At 34.0% G+C, this 27289-nt stretch overlaps 3 protein-coding genes across 3 annotated transcripts; 1 reads left to right on the forward strand and 2 right to left on the reverse strand.

The window, feature by feature from the left end:
- Window positions 1-129: 129 nt before the first annotated feature.
- LOC101216144 (ATP-dependent Clp protease proteolytic subunit-related protein 1, chloroplastic) lies at window positions 130-4503 on the reverse strand. Its single transcript, XM_011660578.2, has 9 exons — window positions 4191-4503; window positions 3194-3309; window positions 2785-2982; window positions 2562-2666; window positions 2340-2402; window positions 1167-1278; window positions 834-895; window positions 579-761; window positions 130-489 (listed from the first exon to the last, which is right to left on the reverse strand). Exons 1-9 carry the CDS (start codon window positions 4396-4398, stop codon window positions 391-393), a joined length of 1146 nt encoding a protein of 381 aa, XP_011658880.1. The 5' UTR covers window positions 4399-4503; the 3' UTR covers window positions 130-390.
- A 3127-nt stretch (window positions 4504-7630) lies between these two features.
- LOC101213173 (zinc finger protein ZAT10) lies at window positions 7631-8775 on the forward strand. Its single transcript, XM_004137040.3, has one exon. It carries the CDS (start codon window positions 7818-7820, stop codon window positions 8577-8579), a length of 762 nt encoding a protein of 253 aa, XP_004137088.1. The 5' UTR covers window positions 7631-7817; the 3' UTR covers window positions 8580-8775.
- A 5717-nt stretch (window positions 8776-14492) lies between these two features.
- LOC101215899 (QWRF motif-containing protein 2) lies at window positions 14493-26453 on the reverse strand. Its single transcript, XM_004136892.3, has 6 exons — window positions 24553-26453; window positions 20493-20612; window positions 15883-15999; window positions 15699-15788; window positions 15120-15227; window positions 14493-15027 (listed from the first exon to the last, which is right to left on the reverse strand). The coding sequence occupies exons 1-6, from the start codon at window positions 26038-26040 to the stop codon at window positions 14947-14949; spliced, it is 2004 nt and encodes a 667-aa protein (XP_004136940.1). The 5' UTR covers window positions 26041-26453; the 3' UTR covers window positions 14493-14946.
- Between the last annotated feature and the right edge of the window lie 836 nt (window positions 26454-27289).

Consider the following 27289-nt stretch of genomic DNA (forward strand, 5'->3'; position numbering starts at 1 on the left):
TGAAGAAAAGGTGAACATAGATAGAACTTGAAAGACAGTTAATATACAGCCTTTTAGATAAGCAGGTAGGCTCGAGGAATGAACTCTCTATGATGTCATATAGCTAGGCTAGGACTGGTTCACATAAGATTGCAAAAAGTAAGAGCAAGAGCAATGCTTAGGAAACATCACATTAATTCATAATGCCTTAATGAGAGATAGTCTTTTATACAATGGCCTATAAAGATCATATCGGTGGTGCTCGGTTATCAAGTGGTTCAGAAGTAAACCAGAACCCCGAAAACACGAAAAAGAGAGGACATAAGTAACTATAAAGCTAATATGAGGTTGTGGCTAGCCAATAGTGGGGATATGGAACCTTCTATTTGTACACTTCTAGACTATCTCTGATTATCGCCAACTGGACCCAGTTGGCGCCGCTTGTGGATTGACTCCTCGTCCTCTCCTCGCATTTGCAGCTTTCGACTGTGAAAGCATCTCATCGTAATTCTGATTGTAAAAGTGGAGTGTTAGAACTGTGCTATTGAATTCAAAACATCTTAAAAGAAAACAAGAGAGAGATGGTATGTGATAATGACCTTTTTTTCATAGGCAGGATCTTCAGGTTTGATAATCTTGTCTGCAATGCCGTAGTCAATAGCTTCTTGTGGTTTGAAGTATTTGGATAGTTGGATATCTTTATTAATCTCTTCCTTGGGCTTACCAATTCCTTTAGCTAGTAGCTCGAGATAGTACTCGGTGTTGGCATCGAGTTCTTTAGCCTAAGACAAGGTTATTTTTCAGAAAAATGAAAGGGAGTGGCTAAAGCTCAACAGAAAGATGGAAGTGTGTACCTTAATCCACATATCTATGGCCGACCCACTTGAATTATTTACTTTAGGGAGATATAGTTTAGCTGCAGTTATCACAGATAATGGTCAAAAGGGAAGGAATTGATCCTTGTGAGCAAGGAAGCAAGAAAGTTATAAATTATAATGCTGTAAATCGTGCTTGTTGGTCTAATTCAACTAGCATCCTGATTGGTTTTCATTTTCAACATCAAACCCCCCAAAAAATATAAGGTAATTCAACTAAACAGCACGGTTTCCTGGATGGCTGATGAACATGTAGAATTAAGCAAAATGAATAAAGAATAATCTCTCAGCTTTAATACATCAGGAACGTACTGGAAGCGTTAGGCTGGAGAGCACGGTAACCCTTGGTTCCAAGTGACAAAAGCATTGCCGCTTGACCATATGCCATCGCAAGGTTAATGGTATAGACATCCGATTTGCAGTACTACACAAATACAAAAGGAATTAAACTGAAAGCATTTGATGGCTAAATAAAAAAACAACGTCGTAACTAAATTGAACCATCAGTGGTATTTTATTTTACTGAAATCCTTGCTTATCATAAAATAATTTACCAGCCAATTTTGACAGATTAACAAGCTATCATTGAATAGGAGAAAATATCTCTGGGGCTCTCCACTATTAACTTGAATTTATGAGAGCTTTAAGTAAATATGTTTTCGGTTGCCTCCAGTGGCTCTGCCAGGATTCAGCTAGACAAGACAGAAGACAGGGCTTCATTGGCTTTTTTCCACGATTTGGATTCTAAGGATATCAAGTTTATTCTCCCAAGTCATTTTGATTTTCTTTTCCATAGGGGAAACCTAACTTTAACCGAGCATCAACTACTTCTAGTTTAGGACCACGTTGGTTCTTGCCAGAGCAATAAAAAAACCAAATTCTTTAGCATCATTCTTTTTCAGATAATTTTCAGATGAGGTTCTTGAAGATGACTGTAAATTGTACGTCCATGTTGGATGAGATCCTTTCATGTCGCCTTTTTCAGGAGGAATGAAGGCTGAAGGCTGTCACATCAGGCTGGTCTTTTTCTATCTTATGGAACATTCAATAAGAAGGAGCCCAAGCACTTTCAAGAAAGGAATGGTTTGAGAAAAGGAGATATGCTCACTTCAATGTCTCCTTTGAATTGCTGTCCTCAATTCTTTTAGAAACTTCCCTTTGCTATAAGAACTCAAAAGACAAACTTGTACAACCTATAGAATAGATCGCTTCATTTTCCTTTGCTTAATTTTTAGTATTTTACCTGCAAGGAGCTCTCAAGTAATTCTGTTCTGTTTCTGTTCCTTCTGGGTTGCCCTTATGATGGTCATTGCCTTTTTTGTTTTCGGACTTAAATTTTAAAGCCTTCTTTTTTCTGGATGATCAGTTTCTTATTTTTTATTTAAAAAATAAACAAATTTTACCAAATACCAAAGACCAGCTATTGTGTTCAACGTAAATTCTTAGACAAAAGGTATTAACGGAGTTCAGGAAGGAACTACTTACAGACATCATATCTGCAATAGCATATGCTTCAGTTTCAGATCCAACAAGCTCCCTATTCTCATCCTAAATTATCAACAAACACCAAGTTAATAAAATCTAGGTCTTGAATATTAAAGTAACAAGATAGTCAAAACAATCACAATTACAACAATACGAAACAACCACTGTTAACACAAGGAAACATGATACATCAGGGATTAAGGAAACGTCGACTAATATAACCTGAGTCCCAGAAGAGTTTATGTAGAGATATATGGGCTTTGTCGGGTTGTCATAATCTAGCCACATAAACTGAGCAACAATAAGCTCGGTCACTGCCGGTACAATCTGCATTGATTTGAAAGGAAACACAGAGATGTAAATTATAAGAAATAAAAAGGATCCCTGAGATAAACTATCTTGCATAGCAGCAATGAGTTAAGGAAAAATGATTATAGTGGCTCACAGGCATGCCCAAATAGATTATACGAGCATCTAAGAGCAAAGTGGGCAAATCAGGAGGAGATGATCGAGGTCGTCCACCTCCTCCCCCACGATACATGTTAACGCTCATACTATATTTATCTGGACCCTTCCCATCCATGCCAGTTAGACTCCACATTCCTCCATGATTCAAGTAGTTGTAGGCAGATGATATCTTTTCCTGCCAGAGAAACAATCAATTGTTGTGGTTACAAAATCACAGCAGTAAAGTTTGGTTTGAACAAAAAACGATCAACAAGCAAAAAGTAAATGGCCGTTTTCCTTTTTCTTTACAGTTTAGTAAGGATTTGAAAACGTGATGAAATTGGTGAACCTCAAAGTCACAGACTAAGAGCTAATGTGTACGAAAGCTCAAGTACGGAAAGACAAACCTCATTAACTAATTCTGACTGTCGCTGCACGGGATTATCTTCTGTCATGAACATGTCCATTTGTGAAGGCGTAAGGCCATAAAGATACTGAGGAACATTCTTGTAGTTCTCAATCACTATAAAATAGAAGATATGGAGATTTAGGCAACAGCATTGATTTTCTTTAGGATTTAAAACATTAAAAGCTACAAGTATAATTGGCGAACAGCCAATTAAGTCATCAAAGCATAAAGATCATGCTTATCTTGTGTAAAAAAATATGATTGTGAAATGTTCAAAATGCACTTTCAATTCCAATGCACGTCAACTGAACCATAGATGAACTAGAATTATAAGTTTAAAAAAAGGGTTGTTCTGAAGACTAACGATCCCAATGAGAAACTGATAGAGCAACCTTGGAAGCAGCCCATGCAGAGAGCAACATATCATATTTCAAAACTTTAACGCAGGAGGTTAAAGTAGCAAATAGTGTTTCAATGAAAAAAGCAAACCCAGTTTCATTTTACAGTCACTCCGTTGCTTTGAGCAATCAGTTTCTTGTGTTCATGAGAAGAAAGAGCCTCAATTTAACATTTAACATCGCTAGTTTCACAACCATTCAAAAGTCCCCGTCAATGTGTTTCTTTATTTGATGGATAAGCTTCAACATAAGAACGTTAGTCCTATCTATACTTTTTATTGTTCTTTATTGTAAATAATATTAGTTCAACAATTTCTCCCCATCCCCAAAATCATGAGCTAAATGCGCACACAATTTAAAATTTATCCCCTAGCATCTCAAGCAGCCAAAATTCCAATTAAAAAGCCATCTTCATATCCCGAAACTCCTTCTCTAAGAAACCTAAACACCCACCAAAAATCATCAAGAACCCACGAAACAAAAAGGCCAAACACACAGAAATTTCCAAAGTTACCAATCAATCAATTAACCACATCCAAAAAAAAAAAAAAATGAAAGGAATCAAATAAACCACTTCAACTATTATTGAAAACTTACATCCATCTTTCAGATTTTCTTCTCTAAACTGCTTAGGAATGTGGTCCATGGATTGTTGGGCATGGGGAGATAGGACATATCTGCGACGTGAGATTCTCGAACAAGAGGGAGGTAAAGGCAGCTGGGTACCAAAGAGGAAAGACGACTTTGAGCTGCCGATTGATAACGACGGCGGAGCAGAGAGATGGAAGAGTGAAGAAGTCGCCATGGAGAAAAGCCTGGACGGATTTTCCCTATAGATTTTAGAGGTCTGAGTTCTTCTCCGGTCGAGATCACTCGCCGTTCTGCTAAAAACAAAACAAAGAGAAAAGGAAACATAGCTAAGATTAGACGCAATTACTCAATTGGACCTAAGCCCAAGGGCCAAAGGCCCACACTACTTTTAGGGCTCTTAATCCAAGAGGAAATTGTACCACTAGCCCATCGTAAGGCCCAAATGGGCTCTTAAGTAAAAAAATTTGAAAATGTGACCAAAAGGAAATGAGAAGAAAACAAATTCAAGCATTTATACCTAAATAACATAAGTTTCACACTTAAATTATAACATGATTTGACTCGAGTTTTAAAAACATTTAAAAACGTACTAACGCTACATATCACTTGTCAATACATTCTTTCTCAAAAAACAAGAAACAGAAGAACCCAAGAGAATTATGCAAAGCAAAAAGATATATTCTTATTTTTAAAGGTCGTCTTATTCATGTAAATTATTTTATTATACAAGAGGAAGAACAAAGATAAAAGAAAAACAATCGTTTTTTTAAAGATCATTCAATTAAAACATGTCATTTTACATCAAATATAATCAAACAATAGAAAATGACCCAAATGCTATTTAGAGAAAAGTACACTCTCCTTTAAAATGAGTTATGTCATTTAATTGTCTATACTATTTTATTATTAGGAACTTTTTCGATTCCATATAGACAGGTTAGTGAGTTCATATTCCCAACTACTACTAACAAAAGATGCATAGGATGACAACCTTTTGGCAATAATGATATGCCAAAGCAGCGGCTAGTGGTAGAGAATTTGATATCATTCTCAACTTTTCGAGTACAAAGGAAAGTGATAATAATAAAGAAAGAGTGAGAGAGAGGGGGTGGAAACTTGGACTTGGGGGTGATTAGGTGGCAGGTAGTGGATGACAAAAAGAAGGCCACGTGGAGAGAATTGAGTTGGAAGAACGAATTAGTGAAGGACACGTAGTGGGTTACGTGAAGAATGGTGTGAACAAAAAGGGAACACGCGTCAGCGTTCCAATAGAGAAGCGCGTAGTGATGACGTAGGATTGACGGACGGTGCCACGTAGACGTGGGGGGGCGGTGAGTCCACAAAGTTCAAATTCTATAATCACTTGGAGGAAGTGGTTTTGGTAGAGGAAAAATTGAATGAAAAAGGAAAGAAAGAGTACTTTGGAGTTGGGAGTTAGCCAATAGAAAGTGGGCAGTTGTAGGCAATATAAAGTTTATATGTAACATTATATTATATGCAAAATATGAAGTGTGAGCTGGAGTTATGTAAAATGGGATAACAACACACGTGGCCGACAACGGAAGTTTCTCCGTAAGTTTTGCTCTCTTCGCTTCCCACTTCGCCACAATACTTTCATACTTCCCTTTTTAATTCATCTTTTTTAATATATAAAATTACATCTAATGATGATCTAAAATTGATTAACCATTTGTTTATTGTTTTTGAAAAAAAAAAATTATGATAAGTAAAAAATAACAAAATTCACATTTTAAGAACTAAAAAAGATTATCTTGTCTTTAAATTTGGGACGATTTAACCCTAATCTAAAGGACCAAAATAGACATATTTTTCTTTCTCTAATTTTAAACTATTATTTTTAAAGTTTTTCCTTTTAGTTATGAATAAAATATCAATTACTATTTTAAATTTAAATAGTCTAACATATTCTCATTGAAGTAAAAAATATATATTAGGAATATTATTTATTTAAGAAAAATAGACCATTAAATTGGATAGTCTTCCCAAGTGAATTATAAAATTAAGCTTATAATTAATTGGTGATACTAATGTGAACAATGAGAGCAATAATACTATTTACTACCCAATTTTAAATTTTCAAAGCATTACGATAGCCACCAATGGATATGTTATATATATAGATATTAGCTCTTTTAAATTATGCTAACCAATTTTTATAATATAAGTTCTGACATTTTGTGATCTAAGTTTAAATACTTTTTAAAGTCAACTTGAATTTATGTTTCAATATAATGGTAAAAAAATTAACATTAATTAATTGATTGAGGAATAATTATAAATATATTAACTTTTAAGTAATTTGTATCTATTTGAATATGGTTGTGTAACTTTTAATTTTCTCGTTTATTTGGCATATATTAGAAAAACATATTTTCCGCTCATCCCTCTCTTTATATGTTTTCATTCTTTATTTATTTTTCGAGCACATCCAGACAACGGTGTTGGTAATCCTATCCATTATGGTGCAATTCCAATCGAGTTGGGTGTTTTATTCTAGAGATGATGAAAAAATTACGATATGTTTACATTTCAAACAGTGTTACAAAACTTCTTAAAGAGGGTGTGATCAGCCTTGTATTAACGAGTTTTCTGTCTTGCATCTTTTTCTTGATTGCATACATTAGGCATCCAAATCCTAGGCAGTGAGAACTCAGCGACAAAATCTAGACGTCCAAGTCTCAAATGTCCATAACTAGGTGACCTAAACTCCAACTGAATTTATTCTCTAGGCGTGTACTCGAGGCATCTTCAGTGTCTAGGTTTTAGGTTTAGTTTCCACTTAATTCTTAGAATTGATAACGTAACTTATTTAGTTCATGAGTTTTGTGAGTTTGATTTCAATTTAGTTCCGATTGCTCCAAACTATTATAGTTTTATCGTAAATATTTAAATTTTTATTTCAATTTAGTCATTAGTTTCAACATTTACACACATCCATTCTCAAAATTTCACCAAATACTTATTCTTTGTCTTTAAACTAATTTATACACGTTAACATCGATCACTAACTAAAACAAAACTTAAAACAGTCATAATATTTTTAGAAAGGTAAAAATTAGACCCAAAACCAAATTAAAAGAAAAGAAAAAAAAAACAATATAGAAAGTTGAAAATTAGTAATTTAAAAGTGGACTAATAATGTGATAGCATTGCTCATGAATGAGGTGGAAGTTGGGTCACCAAATTGAAGCGTGAGGAACACTCCACATTCCTCCAAACACCTCCATATGCACCAAAACTTCTCCCCTTCACTAGTACACTCTAGTTCTTCCCATTTTCCTTTTTCCTTTTTCCTTTTTCCTTTCTTGCTTTCTATAATTAATTAATTCTCTTCTATCTATCTATCCATATTATAATAAAGCATTTGGTTTTGACTTGGAAAGAGTCCTATAAAACTAAAAACCTCCTTTTAGTCGTTTTAGCCACACACCACCAATAGACTCCCTTAGTTGACCGACTTCACTTCCTCCCTCTCACCCACCAAACAAACACAACACCAAACTCACTATTAAACTCCTTTCCCATCTTTTTATATAAAACCCATTTCCCTTCTCCTTTCTCTCTTAACAATCACTCCTTCCTCACCTAAAACCAAAACAAACACACACTATCATGGCCTTACAAGCTCTCAATTCCCCTTCTTCCACCTTCCCTCTCGCTGATCCTTCCCTTGATCATCATCATCATGACTCTTGGATCAAACCATCCAAGCCGCGTTCAAAACGCCCCCGCTTCGACTCCGACGACGAATACCTCGCCTTTTGCCTCCTCATGCTCGCCCGTGGCAGAATCTCCCATTCTGATCATCATCATCATCATGCTACCACTAACGACTCATATTCCCCCTCCAACTCCTCTCCTCCGCCTCCCCCTCTTTTGAAACTGACTTATAACTGTAATGTTTGTAACAAGTCTTTCTCTTCCTACCAAGCACTTGGTGGTCATAAAGCTAGTCATCGCAAATCCGACGCCGGAGATAACAACGTCTCACCTGTGGTTTCTTCCACTCTTTCTAATTCCACTCTTGGCGGCGGTGTTAAGACCCACCAATGTTCCATTTGTTTTAAATGTTTCCCTACAGGTCAAGCTCTTGGTGGCCATAAGCGCCGACACTACGACGGCGGCAGTGGTAATAATAACACCAATAGCACCGCTGCTACTGCTGGTTCCGACGGTAACGGTTCTACTCTCACGCAGACCCATCATCGGAACTTCGACCTGAACATCCCTGCCTTGCCAGAGTTGTGGCCGGGATTTACTGCCGGCAACCGACGCAAAAAAAGTCAAAGTCAAAGTCAGGAGTACTCTACTGATCAGGAAGTGGAAAGCCCTCATCCGTTGAAGAAACCGAAGCTTTTACTTCCGATGGAATGATTCCGATTCCGACGACCCCAATTTCCCTTTCTCTTTTTTTTTTTTTTGGTTTAATTTATATTTATTGGAGATTTAATTTGATACTGTAGCTGTGTACAGAGATCAGAATGCAGTATTTTCCTTTTCGTTGTATAATTCTTAAGTATTAAATTACGAAAGAGATAAGATTATTTGATTTATTTTCAAATTGATTAAACCCAATTATCTTCTTCCTCTAACAGCACAAAATTGTGGGTGTGAATTAAAAAAAAAAATTCATTTCTTACAAATCAATTGAAAACTATGCATTTGGTGGTTGATGGAGTAGAGGTGTTAAAAGTTGACCTTTCTCTAACTATTTTTCAAAGTAAAGGGCTGCATTTTTACAAGCAAGAGTAAGGACTGTATTAGTATAAAGTAAAAGAATAATTTGGTGTTCTTACCAAAATTCAAAGAATAAAAGCTTTTTTAATTACTTTTATATCTTTGGACTGAATCAAATAAACTTGCTTTTTTATGGGGAACCAAACAGATTGGCATCTCTAGTTAATTAAGATAAAGATATAATTAGTTCATAAATGTTTTATATGAAAATTTTTCATTTAATGTATATTTTTTTGTACACTTTTTTACTTAGGATAGAACTAATATAATTAATTAAAACAATATATGCTAATTAAGGTTCTAAACTTTTGATTTTGTATTTAATATTTTTTTTATTTAACATTTATCCACATACCTCATTAATCATTCAACATTTTTAGAAATTTATAAACTTTTTAAAACACAATATAAAATGGAAGGAAACACAAATAATAAAGACTGCATATATAATATATATATATATAAAGAGAGAGAGGAATGTTTAATTATGAGATCTAGAAAAAAAGAGGGTATAGTTACTTAGAATGGGGTATGATTCCTTAACAACTCATAGACAGCAAAAAAGCAGCATGCACATACCTTAGGTTTTATTTCATTCTATTTATTTAAAGATACTTATAAATTTGAAATCTTCGTGATCTCTAGAAGGAAATTTTTCCATTTCTTCCTTGTGTAAACTTCTTTTGTATAGCATTATACGTTTGTAATTGACATATACTCAAAACTTCAAAGTTTAGATCCGGATACTATAAAAAAAACGTCGAATAAAGCATGAAAAATAAATAATATTTACCTCCTACCAAAACTAAGAAAATGACGATTAAAGTTTACATTTTATTGATTGGACGGATTGATAGTAGGAGTTCGAAAAGTAAACTTAATTCTAAAGGTCAAAATCTGAATAGAGAAAAAGACCTATAGTGTATTGGTGCTTGTCGTATGTACTTCGATATTTAAGTTAGGAGGTGAAAGAGTGTGGAAGTTTGAGAGTTTGAGAGTATGGTTCACGCTATCGTATATGAAGCTATAATGATATATATTATTGACGTATTTACCTAACTAAGTTGTTCTGTTAGAGTTCGAGACTTATCTAATGATAATTATATAACACATCAAGGTGTAAATGTTATTAATTTCATGTTAAACTAATTAAAGTCGGCGTCAACCATTTTCTAAAGCTAAATTCCGAGTCTAAAATGATCTCCTACGTTGAGCCATTGAAGTATGAATGATAGACATGTCTCTCACGATGGTTGAACGACACACTGACTTGAACCAAGACCTAAACAAGCCTTTTTTCTTAGGGTTATATATTGCCATTTTCTATCCACATGTCATGTATTTTTTTTTCTTAACTTTGTTGTGATGTTGATTAGTACCCCTTAGTCTGAAATAATCACCATAACACATGAAGTATATATGTAATATAATATTTGATGTGATCAGCATAGCACATAAAATATATACTACTCTTTTAAAGTTGGGAGTTTCAATTTTTTTCTCTCAAATTATGTTAATATATTTATGAAATAATTACTTAAAAATTAACAAAACTTATATACTACCAATCTCAAAATTATGTTAATTTGGGAGTACATTTCAAAAAACTTAATCTTGTTATCATTTTCTTATAAAAATATAACAATCTTGTTAATTTATTATAATTAATTACAAAATCTTTATAGAAGTACAGAAGTCATTACTATTCATGATTATTGTTTAATAATTTATTATATTAAAATTAGAACATGATTGAGTGAAATTTGTTGATATATATTTGAGATATTGTAAGATCTTGAACTGAAATAACATTGTTTACATTTGAACATTAACACAGCATCATTTTTTATATTTCTGCCAAGCATTAAATTTCAAATTAAATAAATTAAAGAAGTCATCTTTTGAGGTTTAGGGTTTTTAGAGGTAATTGATGGTCTGTGATACATGTGGTTCATGTTCATCTATTCACATGTTTGTGACAACCAAATAATATGAATACAGAAAAGAGATTATATCTTATAGATCATACCGATTAATGTTAAGCTAAATTAATTAGAAATTATAATTGCCAATATTCTTAGCAGAAAATTAAAAAAAGAAAATACTCTTAAAATTAAAGTAGGGGAGGTTATATAATTAGTAAAAATTGAATACATAACTGTAGAGAATATTGTACCAATATTATAAGATTATTTAGAACACATTTAAAATCTTGGGGTCTTTTAATATAAATTAATTTGATAAATATTCGAATATCTTCTCATTAATTATTTAAATTATCTCATCCTTTGCGTGTAGATGAAGGAAATGCAATTTTTCTAAGTGATATGATAATGTGATATTAATAAACGTGTAATCAACTGTTAATTTGGTGGAATTTCCACGTTTTTCAATATTAATTTGGAGCTTAATTTAATCTTTTTTACATAATGATCTTATTGGAATACATTATTATTTCTCTTTTTGTTTAAGGAAAAAGTGTTAAATACATATATATACACATTTTTTAGATATAAATAGAGAATAGTATATAGTTATGTTATATATGCATAAATCATATCTTATATATATATATATGGTGTATATTATTACGACTAAAAGTAGGTTAATAGTTAAAAATAGTTAACCTAAATGATGAACTTACCCTAATGTGACACTGTGAACACAATTAAATTTAGGTTGAGTTGTTGTGTTTAGGTTATTATTGGTGGTAATTTATTCAAACTTTTAATTAAATTGTCGAAATATTTTGAAAAATGAAAAAGTGTTATGATATATATTAAAACATAGAACATAGAAAAGAGACGTGTGATATATCGAAATAGGGGCGGATTTATTAAGGAACTAAGGACACTGCCCCACACATTATCTATTTTTGTATTTTAATATTAATTTTGAAATATTATATTAAATTTAGCTTCATTTTGACCTAACTTTTAACGTTGACATTTTACATAATAATTTATGAAGCAAAATTATTATAATTATGTGTCACACCACTTCAAATCTAAATAAATATAAATAGACAAATAGATAATAATTAATTTTATTTCGTACAATCTAAATTAATTGTACGTGAGTTTTAATCTTCAACTTTGAAAAAAGAAATCCATAATTAATTGTCAATTAGGTTGAACTATGTTCACTTTGACAAACAAAGTCTTAAACAATAAAAACACTAACAAATGATGGTTTAACTAACCCTAATTTAATAAATCCATAAATCTCATACGTACTGTAATTATAAGATAACGAAAGCAAATGAAGCATTGACTAGTAGAACTATACATTATTTTCCACTTTTAACACAGAAGTGATTGACTATAACCTTAAAAATACTTTTAAATAGTAGACTTTTCAATCGTTTGATTCATCAAAAATATAGTCTACAGAAATTATACAATTGGGGTTCCTCGAAACTAAAAAATCTCTTTAAAAATGTTAGTTTTTGTTAGGGTACACTTTGGTTGACTAATAAGAGAGACATTCCAATTTGGTAGGCTAACTATATACAATGACCAACAAGACTTAGCAAAAATTAGAATTTTGGAAGAAGCTTCATTTGTGTATTTTGATTGGCAAATTTAATTGATTAATTCAAGTGGTAGAAGGACCAATTTAATACCATTCTTTCACCCTTCACTTTTGGACATTGACATTACCATTTCTATCAATTAATTTTCAAGACCCCTTTTTTATTTATATGACTTTTCTAACCCTATTTTATATGTATTGATGATGACATAACCAAATGACTATTTCTTAACCAATTGATGACATAACCAATCTCTTTTCTCTAACACATCATCACATAGTTAATTTTTTTCCTTTGTTTTTTAAAAAATAATTTTCATTTAGAACATGTAACAAAAATTGTATTAAATTAATTAATTAATGGTTATTTTAGTTTTAAACTCAGTGAATAACATTAATTTATTATATATAAAGAAAAAAGAAACAAAACAAGAAAAGTTCATAACTTAATAGAGAAAGAAGAGATAGGCCCGAAACCTCTCATGGATGAAGTCCGGCCCATTTGATATTGGGCCATATGCAAGGCCCATGAAAGTTGTTAGTACCAACAAGTCTAACAAAACACATTAATAAGTGTACGATAGCATTTTCCAATATGGAAGATTATGTAAATTTGTCACATTAAATATGTTAAATAAAACCTAAAATTGTACGTTTATTTTAGGTTTTAACTTTTATTTAAAAATTTCAAGTTCGATCTAAAACGTTAAAAAAGTGTTAATTGACAATCTTTTATCTTAGAAATGAGAGGTTCGATCACGGTCCATATACTAAAATATAGTGTAATATATATACTTTTCTTTTCGTTCACAATAGGTAGAGTTGCAAATGATTTGATTTTTTTCTTTTTGTTCTTTTTTTCTTGCCTATATAACTATTTTTATTTCTTATCATTCGAACAATTTCTAAATATTCAATTTTATAAACGATTAGTAAACAACGTATTTTAAAGTTTTAAAAATTAAATGACGTGTTTGAGTATAATTTTTGTTCTATGAAATATTAGATTAGAGATCAAACTTTTCACCTCTCTTAAATGATAATAAGTTTTTTATCTATTCATTAGTTCTCATGTCCGAAAAGTCGTCTAATTTATATATATATATATAATATCTATGAAATATGGTAATTAAAAAAAGATTCCAAGAGAAAAGGAAAAGTAAAGAAGTTCTTTAAGGAAAGGTAAGCTCTTTATTGAAAATTTCAAAATAAAAAATGAAAAGAACACTATATTTTATCAGAACTGTCAAAGATTCATTGAAAGAAAAGGGGAAAAAGAAAAAGAAAAAGAAAAAAAGAGAAAAGGAATAGTTACAACCAAGCTTCAATCTGAATTTCAAATCCTAATCCAAGGGTGTTTGTAGGTAAACAAGGACACGACACGTGCATCGAGTCGACTTTGAATCCCTTGGCATCCAATATTTCTCTGTCTGGTACATGATCCTTGTTGGCTTTCATGACAGAAAATGTAAGAAATTGTTTAGTACAAATATATGATTTGTATTCATAACTTGTATAAGCTTTCTAAAATGAAAAATTATGACTTACATATACCATTGTAATTGAAGGTGCACTTTACATTTGATATAATTAATAGACCTTTTTGAAAAGGATAATTTGACATAAATTAGTCAACAAACCCTCCCCCTATCATCCTACTGTTAGGCCAACAGACTGACCAAACACACTTTTAGGAAAGAACTAAACAAAACTAAATTTAAGCCTTTAAAAGTAAACATATTATATTGATAAAAGGTACCCAAATTTTATTTTGTACCAATCCTACAAATGTTAAATGAGACATTCTAAAAGTAATGATATAATAGAAGTGGGTAAATATTAGTCTTGAAATTTCAAATCAATCTTTCTAATATTTACTCCAATCTCTGATTAATAGTAAATGTATTGAGAAGTTGCTGTGGTGGTAATAAAAACTTCAGAGAAGTGAAGATTGTAAAGATATTGTTAGGATTTTACTGTGGTTAAAGTTTTGGGCAGTAATTTCTGAGGCAACAGTGGAAAGGAAAAAGGAGACTATTTCACCAATGAGTCACAAGAATTCACAAACTACAAGAATCATCAATGATGAGAACATTACATATATACACATTCAACATTGGCATTTACTTGTGGGCTAAAGAGATAGAGAATTGCAGCACTTTTACACAAACTAATCAAAGGGATGGAAAGCCATTCCCAACAATCTTCTTTCTTTCTTTCCTTTTTTTTTTTTCTCTCTTTTTCTTTTTCTTTTTTTTTTTCCAGATACAAAGAGATACATTTAACATAGAGAAGAAATATAAGAGCCACCAAGAAGGTTTCAAAACCCAGATCCTAAAAATCACCAATCGGTTTCTTGTTACTTCAGTCTCTGCCTCCATCGGGTTGAAAAAACGAAAAGGGGTCCGTGTAATGTTAGTAAAATAACGGGTGAGGAGTGAGTCATCATATCATCAGGATCATATTAGTTCTACATGTATTTGTTAGGTTGTTGTCTCGTTGGAAATCGATTCAGTTGCAATATGTGCGTTCGCAAGCTACAATCTTTAACCTAATCATAACAATCAAATGGTAAAATAAGATGAAACGCAATATGCAGACAGTTCACTTTACGATTATCAAAACTAGATGACTATAACTTACCTGCATGGCTGCTAAAGTGGACAAAAAATCTTCACATTGTTGAAGTAAAATCCGTTCCTTTGCCGTCACCTTAACCAGTTCTGCCACCACAGAGTTTGTTTCTTCTACCTGTGAACGAGACAACCATGTCTAAGATATAAGCTATGCCAAAGGAATGCAAGTCAGATTCTATTATCTTTTAACTCTAAAGGGGACAAAGAATCTATTCTCCTTGTTTATAGTCCCAGATTATAACTTAGATCCCCCTAAAACTACTACCATACGGATGGAACACCTCATAGCAATTGCTCTTTAGTTCTTTGCCAACACAAGGTTCACGAGAATACTTGGCAGTTTCTTTTTTCCTCAATTTAAGGATTTGAATGGGGAAAATCTGAATGCGCACAAACTACAAGAGCTCAAAAATAAAAACTGGTTCCAGGAAGAACAGTAAGTGATGATGAAAGCCAGCATGCCAAAATTCCTCATACACTGGAAAAACCCTAAATTGAATCTATAGAAGTACATTGGTTTGTTGCTGTCTAATGCAGAAAAATGATAAAACTCTCAGACAGGTAAAAGTTCTAGGTAAAGCAGCACCTTAGATGAGAGAGAGCATATTGAAGATGCCATTGCCTGCATAACATCAACAGCTGAACCCACAGCATCTTTCAGGTTCTGAATATCAGCCTGATTAAATAAAAATTATTTATTTTCTTCACATGAGAAGCTTGATTGGTAACCGATTTTTTTATGGAAATAGAAATCGGTGCAGGGTACATACTATTGCTTTCCCAACAACTGGGAGCCGGAGAGTACTGGCCTTCAAAGCCTCAGTTGCTCCAAGCATGGAGCTTGAGTGATCTCTGTCTAAAAGAGCCCATTCTTCCAAATAACTTATCTACAATCACATCAATTAAATTAGAAAGGCCTGCGTTAGAATTTGGAGAATAAAATAAACATAAAATCAAACATTCAAAAGGGCACAAAGTTACCACCAAAATAGAAGAAATCAAGGCCATTGTCTGAGGATTACTTTTTTTATTATTTTTATATGTTATTTTTAGATATAATAAGGATGCTACGGGGATATCAACGTAGTTGAGATGTTTGAGTGCATCTACTAACCCATGTGTTAAAGTTTGTGTTGTTGGAACTAGTTGAGGAGCATGTTAGGAGGATTTGTTATGTGATATATAAATAATGAGTGGGAAAGGATGAAGGAAACAATTGTTAGGAGTGTGCAAGTAACTCAAAGTACTTGGGAATTATTGTAGTACTTCCATCCTTAATTTTTCAATATATTCTAGATTAACAGTTATTTGGTCTCTATAAGACAACCTTTTTTGGAATGACATTTGGTTGGAATACTTCTTTCCTGAAAATTCCCAAGGTTTTAAGTGGTGCTGTAAAACCATGAAGCATAAAGGTAGTTACTAAATGCTAGAGAGGAGGAAACAAAATCTTAAAGATTCAATTACCTATAGAAGGTCCTTGCATACACAGGTCGCAAAACTTTAATAAGCTTTGTTCATGGAGAGACAAATTGTTGACTTTTATCCCATCGTTAATAATCTCGTTGGTGATTGGAAAGGGGAAAAAAGTTAATAAGAAAGGAGTGATCATCAAAATTCGTGAGGTTTTTGATAAAGTTGATTGGAGACATATCCTTGTTGGAGGTTGGATAAAACTTGATTTGAAACCATAACTTGGTTCCACTTCCACCCTTGACTAAATTGGAGGTGAGTTAAATTGAGGAAGGTTTAGGACTTAGGAGTTTGGTTCAAGTTCTTCAAGTTTACTGTTTTTAGTTCTCGAGTTCGGTGTAGTTTCCTGCTCTTTACTTTTTATATTAGCTTTGTTTAGGACCTTTTGGCATTTTCGGTTCAGTTTGGATTTCTGCTCTTTTCTTTGTAATACACAAGATTACTGTTTAATTTTCAACCACGTATTTTTTTAATAAGAAACATCAGAAGACTTTATTCCTCCAAAAGAACCAGAGAACAACCTATAATCAGAGAAATCAGCCATGTTGGTGTTCTCAAGGTGCTCGGTGGTGAACAAAGAAGTTGAACCTTGGGAACATAGTCATGGACCATGGTCATCCATGATTGAATTACAGGAGTCTTCCCTTTAAGACGACTGGTGGGAGGATATATGTATGATCAGCCCATTCAGAGGTCTCATCATCCTTCAAATTTCTGCCAAGCTTTAGGTCAAAAAAACTTAATGTTGATTTCCACACCTCCTTCACAGTAGGGCATTGGTAACAACTGAAAAGTTCTTTACCTAGCCTCCCCTAAAGCAACCCAACAGAAAAGAGCCATCAAACTACAAGGGACTCCATTCCCATGAAATGTATGCCCTTGTATTCTATCATTTATTATTTTTCTTCAATAAAAGATGGTCTATTGTAATTAAAAATAAATAAATTAATATACACACACCTCTAAAATTGATGGTCTGTTGGCAGCATGGAAACACATAATGGCTCCAGAATTTGATAGAATTGGGAGATCTAGGTGGAGATAAAATTCAGTTGAAAATCATTCACGCTTGGTCAAATGGCTTTGGGCCTTTTGCTTCCTTCAAACCATTGGAAGGCATTTGGGAGGACCATTTCAACATGAAAGATCTCAATCGCTGATAAATTTAAATTGGTAGGGGGCTGATGTAGCTTGCTTACCTACCAACTTTCTTAGAATTTAAGCCCTGATCAATTCAGTCAGATGAAACTTGAATGGTAGAGGTGCAACCAGGTAGATTTCTCATGAATTTTGTAAACAATACTTTTCTTCACTATTTTCACTTCAGATGGCCTAGGTTAAAAACTATTTGGAGAGTTTTCAGCTGCAAGACGCTTTGAAAGATATGCCGCAGATTTTAAATTCTCGATTATCTATGTTGTGCCTTGTGCACAAACAACATAAAAGGCAAGACCACCTTTTCATCCTTTGCGCCTTCATGTTTCTGGACTACCCTCCAACTAATTTGGGCCGCACATTATTCTTCCTAATGATATTATCATTACTCTTCTCCATGGCTGCTCTGATTATCACCCTAACAAAGACGACCAAAAGCTCCTTTGGATGCCCCTTATTAGAGCTTTTCTCTATAGCATTTGGTAGGAAAGGAACCACTGAATCTTTAGGAGAGAATTTTTTCTATCTTGTAGGAGCACATTGCTTTGTCAGCTTTTTCCCAGTGCATATTGCTCAACCTTTTTGGTAACTATAGGTTTTCTTCTCTTTTCCCTAGTGGGAAGTTTTTTTTTTCTCTGTAACTTTCTTAACCTGGGTTCAGGCGGCTTACATCCCCTTCAATTTGTATTTCATTTATTCAGCAAAATAGTTTCTAATCCACAACAGGTTTGATGCTCTTCAATATGAATATATACATATATATAATAGATAAGAAACACTTTCGTTGATAGTAAGAAATGCTTAACCTGATGTTCAGCCAAATGGTTTTGGCAGTTTCCCCTAGAGTGCACTACCTTTTCCATAGGATTATTCTTAGTAAGTTTCACCCTCGTAATTTTGATTGGTTATTGCAAGGGGATATAGCCACTTGGAAGGGTATTTCTAAAGGAGACCCCTTCTTTCTCTCCTTTGGTTCAATGTGGTGGGAGAAGAGATGATACATACTTTTGAGAAGATCAGTGGGTGAGGGATAAACCCCTCTACTCAATGTTTTCACGTCTTTTCTACCTCACGTCTTTTAAAATTTGCATTCTCTTGGACTTTTTAGTTTGGTCAAGAAGTTCTATCTCCTTTACATTTGGGTTTGTCGCCCTTTGTGCGATAGGGAACCAATGGATGTGGCATCGCTCTTATCCTTGCACAAGGCTGTTGTTTTTAAACAAGTGAGAAAGGGTTTTGGGTGTGGAGTCTTGATCCTTTGGAGGGATTCTCATGTAACTCTTTCTTTCCTAGGTTTATTGATCATTCTCCCACAGGTGAGTCAGTTTTCTCCACAATTTAGAGAACTAAGATCCCTAGGGAAGTCAACTTCTTCTCATGGCATTTTTTTTCCGGATAAGAAAATTTTCATTGATAGAATGAAAATATCCAAAGAAAACAAAAGAATCCCAAATATCCAAAGATATTTCCAATTGTTGACAAAATAAGATAAACTATGGCTTCGTAGAGCCACTAAAGATTTACACCAAAATAATGCATTGAAAACAACAAATTGTAGGACTTCTTCAGCGGATTTGACTTTGTCCTTGAAAATCCTAGCATTTCTCTTAGGCATGTCTTACATGAAAAAGAGTTAATATTTTGGATCGAATTGGGAAGAAGATGCCTTCGTTAGTTGGCCCGTTGCGCTATAATCTCTAATCTCTATTGGAATGCAAATGAAAACCTAGATCACATTCTCTAGAGATGTGAATTCATGAAAGTTGTGTGGTGCGAGTCCTTTCAAACTTTAGGTTTTCTGCTAGCATGGAGCAGGAAGTTCAGTGATATGATTGAAAAATTCCTCCTCCATCTGCTCTTTTATGAGAAGGGTCAATTTTTATTACTCATTGGGGTTTGCACTATTTTGTGGGATATTTAAGGAAGCAGAATAATCATGTGTTTAAGGAGTTGAGAGAGATTCCCAGTGAGATGCGGTCTCTTGTCAAATTTCATGTTTCCCTCTAAGCTTTGATTTCAAACAATCCCCCATAGGTTTTATTTTGTATAGTTGGAGTCCCTTCTCACAATTGGGCTCATAGGCTGGTAATTTGTATGCCCATGCATTCTTCCATTTTTATCTCAACAAAAGTTTTTTCTTTTATCAGAAAAAAAAATGTAGACATACAACTTCTTTATTAATTGAAATGATGATTCCAAGTCGCCTTTTGTATGAGTAAAATTTTTAGAGCCTACTTTTTCACATTTCAAATCATAGTCTTTCATATGGGTGAAAGAAAACAGAAAAAGTTGCATGTATTCCAAGAAACATGCAAGAGATAAATTATCAAACAGAGAGTAAAAAAATCGAAAGGTGCACTTCCATTAGGTTCAAGCTCTATTTACACAATGTCACTTTTCAAAAGAAAACAGTAATAATCTTTTCCAAGAAAATACTAAAAACAAACGCCCATGGAAAACATATAGCCAGTGGGAGTTCTTGTAAAGGAAAACGAGAATCCTTTATAGATCAAAATGGATTTCCAAAAAGTTGTGTAATGAGAAACCAACATAACGATGTAACTGTTTCAAGTGTCATTTTGAAGAAAAATGCAATTGTTTTTTCTACAAGTGAAGGAAGAAAATATACTTTTCAAGTGTATAGCATTTGTTTTTCTATGTGCTATGTACAAGTTTGATGGCGTTTAAAGAGCTAAAAACATCAATCAAACGACATTCTTTGGGAGAAAAAGAACAGGGTTCTGAATCTTACTTGTCCCTTGAGGACGGATGTCAGCTTCAGTTTTTGCCGTAGTAATAATAACTTGATTCTTTTAAGTGTGACAGTATGCCGTAGTTCTGAAATAGTGACCCATGCATTCCAAACATTCCTCTGGCACAGAAAAAAATGGATAATAAAACTAGTGCACTTAATATTCCAATAACACTATAAAGCCGCAAGTATTTGAATTACAGTATGAACGAAATTATTTGTGTTTACAAATATCTGTTTCCCAAGATTTTTTTTCTTTAACTGAAACCAAACTTTTATTAGCAATGGACAATAAAAAAAAATTAAATTAAAATTTTAAAAGAAGATAGCTATGTAGAAGGATGTCCGACTCACAAAAACAAGACCTATTGGATAATTAAAAAGTCCTTAAAAGTAAGAAGATTAAAAATTGGTACCCATGTAGAAGAATTAAACCTAGCCAAAGCCAAACCTCCAAGCAATTGGTACCCACAACACTAAACAGTAAAATTAATCTTTAAGACCAATATAACGTTCCTCTAGGCCAAAGATAGTTTATAGACCAATGACAAATCTAGTGGCCAAATCAACCAGCAAACAAAGACACCTTTTCCTCCAAGCAATTGGTACCCACAACACTAAACAGTAAAATTCATCTTTAAGACCAATAACCATTTATAGCACACAAAGAATACATAAATGTAGCATGTATATTGTCAAAATAATTTAAAACATTATTGTCATTTACGAAAACACTTCAAAACATGTCTTTAATAATTCAAAATTAATTTAACATCTGATTTTGTACTTTTAAAATCAACTATGATATTCTTTGTGATTAAAAGCATATTTCAGAGTAACTTTGAACATGGGAAAAGTGAATGCAACAATTTCAAAACCACTACTATGAACCTCCACCAACCAAAAAAACCTCCAAAACCTTAGGAAACCCTTCGAAAGCATCCGTGGGCAATCTATAAAAAATGACAAAAATAACAAAAGAATGAGATAGCTTCAAAGCAATGAATATTCCTCCCTCTGCCATTATGAATAACCTAGTAATTAACACTTGAGTACGCCCATAGATTCACTACCTTCAATTACCACCAACCGGCAACCACCTAGCATGTAGAACAATGTTTAGGAAAGACCTATAAACTTTGTTGCTTTTACAAAAAAAAAAAAAAAAAAAAGAACAGGAAAAAAAGGACCTATCAACTTTGTGAACTCGTAAGCCTTCACTAAGTTATCATTTGAACTCAAAACCCTAACAAATGCCCTTAATTGCAGTCATCTACCACCTGGAATCAATAGTTTGTCACTTCCAAATAAAAGCAGACTAGAAGGTAAAGATAGTTAAAGGATGCTTGGATTTCAGTCCTTTCAAAAAGCAAATTCACGAGGAACTTATAGATAAGGTAGTAGTTAAGCTAATAAGTAGCCCATTTTAGCTGACCGTAGCTTTTTCCTTTTAAAAAAAAAATATACAACTGCTTTCATTGAGAAAAAAATGAGAGAACGTAGCTTCTTGAAGTCATCATATATTAGTCTCATCCACATTTAACCGTTGTTTGTCATCGTTCAATAGCTTACCCCTAACCCTACAAAGGCATGGTAAAAGGTGAAAACAGTTCGAGGAAGTGCAGATTTTGGTCTTTTGGCGAGCACCTTTTTTTGAAAACAGCATAAAGATGGTTAAGCTACTGTGTCACACAAAACATATCTTCTTACATAACGGAAATATACAAGTCTCTGTTAGGTATCCTGCAACCTACATAAAGAAAAACACACCAAACAAGCAAGAAGAACACCTAACACTATGAGACGGGATTATCGGTCTCCCTGTATATGATATTAATATCTGAAAATACTTAGCAAGAGTTCTTAACAACGCCCCACACCACAAGAAAACTGTAAGAGGAAGAAAGCAAACTGATAATCGGCTATTTCAAGAGAGCCGTTCCCTCCTCTAAAGCTCACACTCCTAAAAACATTCCTGTCCCACACCAATCCCCAAAACCCTACTAAAACCCCACACCACTGGTCCCCACAGCCCACGACCAAAAACCAACAACCTCCCACAGTACTGCTTGGTCCCCTACCCGCTTTCTGCTTGGTAAATACCTCTCTTGCCCCTGATCTTCTTTCTTTCGTATGTCTCTTAATTGGAGGTCTCACAGTCTCATCCACGCTAAACTTTTGTTGCCACTGTCATTCTAGATTGAAGTTTTCATTTTATCTCAAACAAAATTATGGTGATTTGAAGACCCTCTTTACTATTGAAGACAGTTAGAAAGGGTTTTCCTAAAAAAGATGGGATTGATTGAAGCATAAACAGGTAAATTTGGGTATAAAAGTTAAAACATGATTCATAGTGTTGGTGGTTTAGGTTGGATCAGTTATAGATTAAAGGAAGGCTTTATTTTAACAGTCTTTTCGATTTTTGCATCTTTCCAGTAAGCTCTAGCATTTTGCTCATCACTTTCTTACATCTTTCCTCTAAATTCTTTTCTGAGACTATGAAACTTGACCAGTGGGTGAAGGCGTAAAAGAGAACTACAAAATGCATCACAGTAGCTAGTTGATTAAAGGCACTTTAGTACGGAGTCTACAAACCAATAAAAGAAACAACTTCCACACATACAAAACCACCAAAAGAAGAACATTGACAACATCTATCAACTTTTTTCACTTCTCATGACACTTCCATTTCAGGCTTCATCAAAATACTACAAAAATTTTAAAGCAGTTAAATCTTTCCATCCCTTAGCTTTTCAAATATATTTGAAACAAATTTTGGTTTTAAATTATGAAACGATTTTTCTATAGGAAACAGAAATATATTCCAGCCAAAAAAGAGGAGAACCCCCCCGCCCGGACTAAAACAAGAGCACTTTCAAAATGTTAAAAATCATCAAAATGTTGTAATTACTAAAGAATTTAGTATAATTCGTACACCACCACGAAGCTGTATGCTGAAATGATTTTTTGTTTTTTAAAAAACAAAAACAAACTCCAGACAAGCCCTTAACTTTCCAAATGTGTTTAAAGAGAAAATGACAAACATACAGATTAGTGGAAACTCTAACATCATATATGTTAAAAATACAGGAACCTAAAGTAAGGGATCCTAATTTCTTTCCCAGAGTAGAAAGGACTATTAAAAACCTCGATCATAAAGGAAAGAAGATGACTACATTATTGGAGTCTCTATCACAGGAGTCTCTACCAAAATCAACATATAAAAGATGCTACGTCTCCTTTTCTTCATCAATGAAATTGATTGCTTCGCATCAAGAAAAAAGTTTATACTAGATCATATCTTTTAGGTAGAAGGGAGCATAGAAGATGCTATGTCTCTTTTCTTTTCATCAATGAAATTGATTGCTTTTTATCAAGAAAAAATTTATACCAAATTCTAACTTTTGGGTAGAAAGGGACAGAGAAGATAATACATTGGCAGTGTCAATGTTAAGGAAACGAAAAAATGGAATCCTCATAGCACTTACATCCCAAAAACAATAATGGATCCAATTTCCCAAGTACAAGGAAAAATGCTCAACACTCTCTTGAAAATTATACCTCCAAGGATGAACTACGTGTCCTAAGACTCTTTGACCAAGTAAGAATCTCAACCAAAATACTCAAATTTCCAAGGCAAAACTCTCCAAGTAAATCTGTAAAACATATCCCTGTGAGAGGGAAAATATCCAAGTATACCAAGTAAACAATACCTAAACCACCTAAACACAATAGCATAGCGAGAAAACAACCTAAATGAGCATCCCCTCCGTCCATCTATCAATTTCCCCGTAAAAGATTCAACAGCAGTTGAACTAGCAATTTAAGATAGAAATCTAGAAGACCTAATGGATTGATTTAAGGTAGTGGACATGACCAGAAACGTCAGATATGATTATAGTCCAACTTTTGGATGTAAAAATCTAAGAGAGAGTGAGAATCAACACCAAAATGTAAGCTAAAGTAGTAGACAGACATTGAAACCACCGCAATAATTAGGGAATTAGGATAAACCATAGAAATAACCAAAAGGGTAAGCGATAATGCACACAAGTAGTACCTCTGCGTTTAGTCTCTGCAACATAAACGTAGCATCTGCCCTTGCATTCACAAACCGCCATTGCAAGTAACGGTTGTGATGAAGCCTCAATACGTGTGCATCAACAATGCGATCTTCCCCCATCTTCCCCCTTCGTATATCAACAGAGAAACTGAGAATGGAGGGCGTACTGATAGAGTTACTAACCAAGGAACCACCGACACCATTTCTCGTCCTGGAAGGACTGGAAATTCCCCTTGATGGTGATGATACTGAAGAAGTCCAAAGCTTACTTGGGGATGGAGGCCTTGTCCCACCTCGAATAGGGGAAGCCATTGTACGTGGAGATGAAAGTGGACCATCATTTGAGAACCGCTTTGACTGACTGAACTTTGATGGGGCTCCCACTCTTGCTCCAGGACTAGTCGATAAAGGAGAACCAGGATCATGCAAGCGCCGGAGCCGGCTGTTTGTTTCTTGCCAAAACCTTGCAGATACAACAATCCCTCGGGGCCCATTTCGCCCTTTAGCTACCGAACCACAATCTTGAACTCCTGAAGTACTGCCGGAGGAAACACTATCGGTATCAGAAGTAGTGAGATCAGAGGGCACAGAAGACTCATTCACTGAATCGGCATCTGGGTTTTGCCGAACTGCCTTTATCAACTCGGAACTGTTTAAATCCAAGCTCAATCTACCGTCAAAAGAAGCTCTTCTACTGTCATCTGATATTGTTTGCTGTAATGCCCGAACCACCATCCCAGATCCAATTCCATTCACTTTCTTCTGCTCACCTCCGCAATCAAAACTCCTCGATAATGGGTTTCCTTCCAAATTCGCATGCCGGTTCCTCGCCGGCCAACGATGTTGATCAAGAAGCTTCGAATTCTCCACCTGAACTCCTGACCCATCGCTCTTATCCCTAAGTGGAGTCGCTCGACGCCGTTCCGGCGTCGAACCCTTTCTCGCATTACTCAAACTGGGCGTCGCAGTAGCCTTAGTCTTACTAATCGGAAGAGAAAACGCCTCCCCTTGAAACGAAACCGACAAACTCCTAGTAGAAGTAACCAAAAGCTTCGCAGCCGCTGAACTGTCAGTGGCATTGCCATGTCTGGAATCAAGAACCGGCGTAATCGACCGAGGCGTAGTGGTTCGTCGCCGGTCGACCGATTGAGACCGTTTAGGGCCAGAAGAAGGCAATGGGGTTGAAGCTGGGGTCAAATTAGTGGACCTAGAGAGCAATGGAGAGGGAAATCGCCGAGAAGAAGCGGAGGATGAAGTAGTTGAAGAAGTAGAAGTAGAAGTGGAAGGTGAAGGAGACATGTACCTGGAAGGAACTTGCCTACCTCTAGGTTTTCGTTGAAGAACCCCATTATCTCTCTCGGAAGGTAATAAGGGAGGTCGTGCTTGGTTTCTAAGGTGATCTTGCTGTTGTTGGTGGTCATTGCGTTGTTGGGTTGTTGAAGTTTTGGGGATTGAAGCTGCTGGTCCAGAAATGGCAGCCACCATTGATGCAACAACAAAGCTTTTAAAGTAAATTGTTAATTCAGAGTTGAATACTGAAAACCCAGGATCTTGAAGAGGAAATTCCCCATTTGGAGAGAAGAAAAAAGATTCAGGAAATTCCAGAGAGAATGAGAAAAAAAGTGGGTGGATTCAACATTTTCCGTTAAAGCTTTAAAATCACTGCTCATGGGAATAGACCCTTCTCCTCTCCTCTCAAAGCTCTCTCTCTCTCACTACAGTTTCTTCTGGGGGTAGAGAAAGAGAGAGATTGAGAGTAGGTGACAGGCAAGATTTGAGAGCTTAGCAAAATACAACACTTCACAGAGAGAAAAAAAGAAAAAAAGAAGAAGAAGACGAAGAGGAGAAGGAGAGGGAGAAAGAGAAAGAGAAAGAGAAAGGAAAACGTATTTGGTATATCAATATGTATACACTATACAACACTATATCTATCTACTCCACTTCTTTTCGGGTTTATGGGAGTCTTTGGAGAGACGTTATGTTCTCCTTTTATTATTGTTAATTTTAATTTTATGAAAGGGATCTCCAACTTAAAGTCCTACTCATTAATACACCCTAAACACCATAAACCTTCATCATTCATGGACTTTCTTATATTCGTTATTCGTTTCAATAATACCACGACGATAAACTACTATTTATATTTATTTGTATCTAATAGTATTTTGCTGTATTTATAAGTATTTTTAGAGTTTGAAAATAACTTCATTTAAAGATTGGTGTGTTAATTAGTTCTTTCTAGTTAATATTTTTTTATTTTAAAATTTGTAGTTATACAGGTCTCAAATATCAATGCTATTGATTTTTGTGTATTAGAGGTGTTTTTGAAATTTTCAAAATAGTTTTTGTAGCATTTCTTCGAGGGTTTGTTTAGTTTTTTTAATTATTATTATTTTTTAAATTTAAATCTATAAATATACATTTTGACTTTAATTTATTTTTTGTTTATTATTATTTTTCATGGATATTTTAAAAAATGTAAGCCCAATCTTGAAAACTAAAAAGTAGTTTTTAAAGGAGAACTATTGTAAATAGCAAAACTATTAAATATATTTATAAAATATAATAAAATTTTAATTTTTATTAATCATACTTTATCAATATCTATCATTGATTAAAAAGATTATTTTATAAATAATTTAGTTCACTTTAGTATAAGTCCATTTAAAAACAAAATAGTTATCTAGCTTTATTAATCTATTTTTAATATTTATTTTATTTTGTTCCCTATAGT

This window comes from Cucumis sativus, chromosome 7, assembly GCF_000004075.3.
Source record: "Cucumis sativus cultivar 9930 chromosome 7, Cucumber_9930_V3, whole genome shotgun sequence".
Lineage (NCBI taxonomy): Eukaryota > Viridiplantae > Streptophyta > Magnoliopsida > Cucurbitales > Cucurbitaceae > Cucumis > Cucumis sativus.

Bases quoted from the DNA above. Each gene is read 5' to 3' on its own strand.
- LOC101216144 (XM_011660578.2), bottom strand. From the start codon at position 4,398: ATGGCGACTTCTTCACTCTTCCATCTCTCTGCTCCGCCGTCGTTATCA. The intron at 2,983-3,193 runs GTTTGTCTTTCC...TTTCTCTGGCAG, and splicing joins AGTCAGAATTAGTTAATGAG to GAAAAGATATCATCTGCCTA. The intron at 490-578 runs GTCATTATCACA...TTTTACAATCAG, and splicing joins ATCCTGCCTATGAAAAAAAG to AATTACGATGAGATGCTTTC.
- LOC101213173 (XM_004137040.3), top strand. From the start codon at position 7,818: ATGGCCTTACAAGCTCTCAATTCCCCTTCTTCCACCTTCCCTCTCGCT.
- LOC101215899 (XM_004136892.3), bottom strand. From the start codon at position 26,040: ATGGTGGCTGCCATTTCTGGACCAGCAGCTTCAATCCCCAAAACTTCA. The intron at 20,613-24,552 runs GTACTACTTGTG...TTTCTGTGCCAG, and splicing joins TGCAGAGACTAAACGCAGAG to AGGAATGTTTGGAATGCATG. The intron at 15,028-15,119 runs GTAAGTTATAGT...TGTTATGATTAG, and splicing joins CCACTTTAGCAGCCATGCAG to GTTAAAGATTGTAGCTTGCG.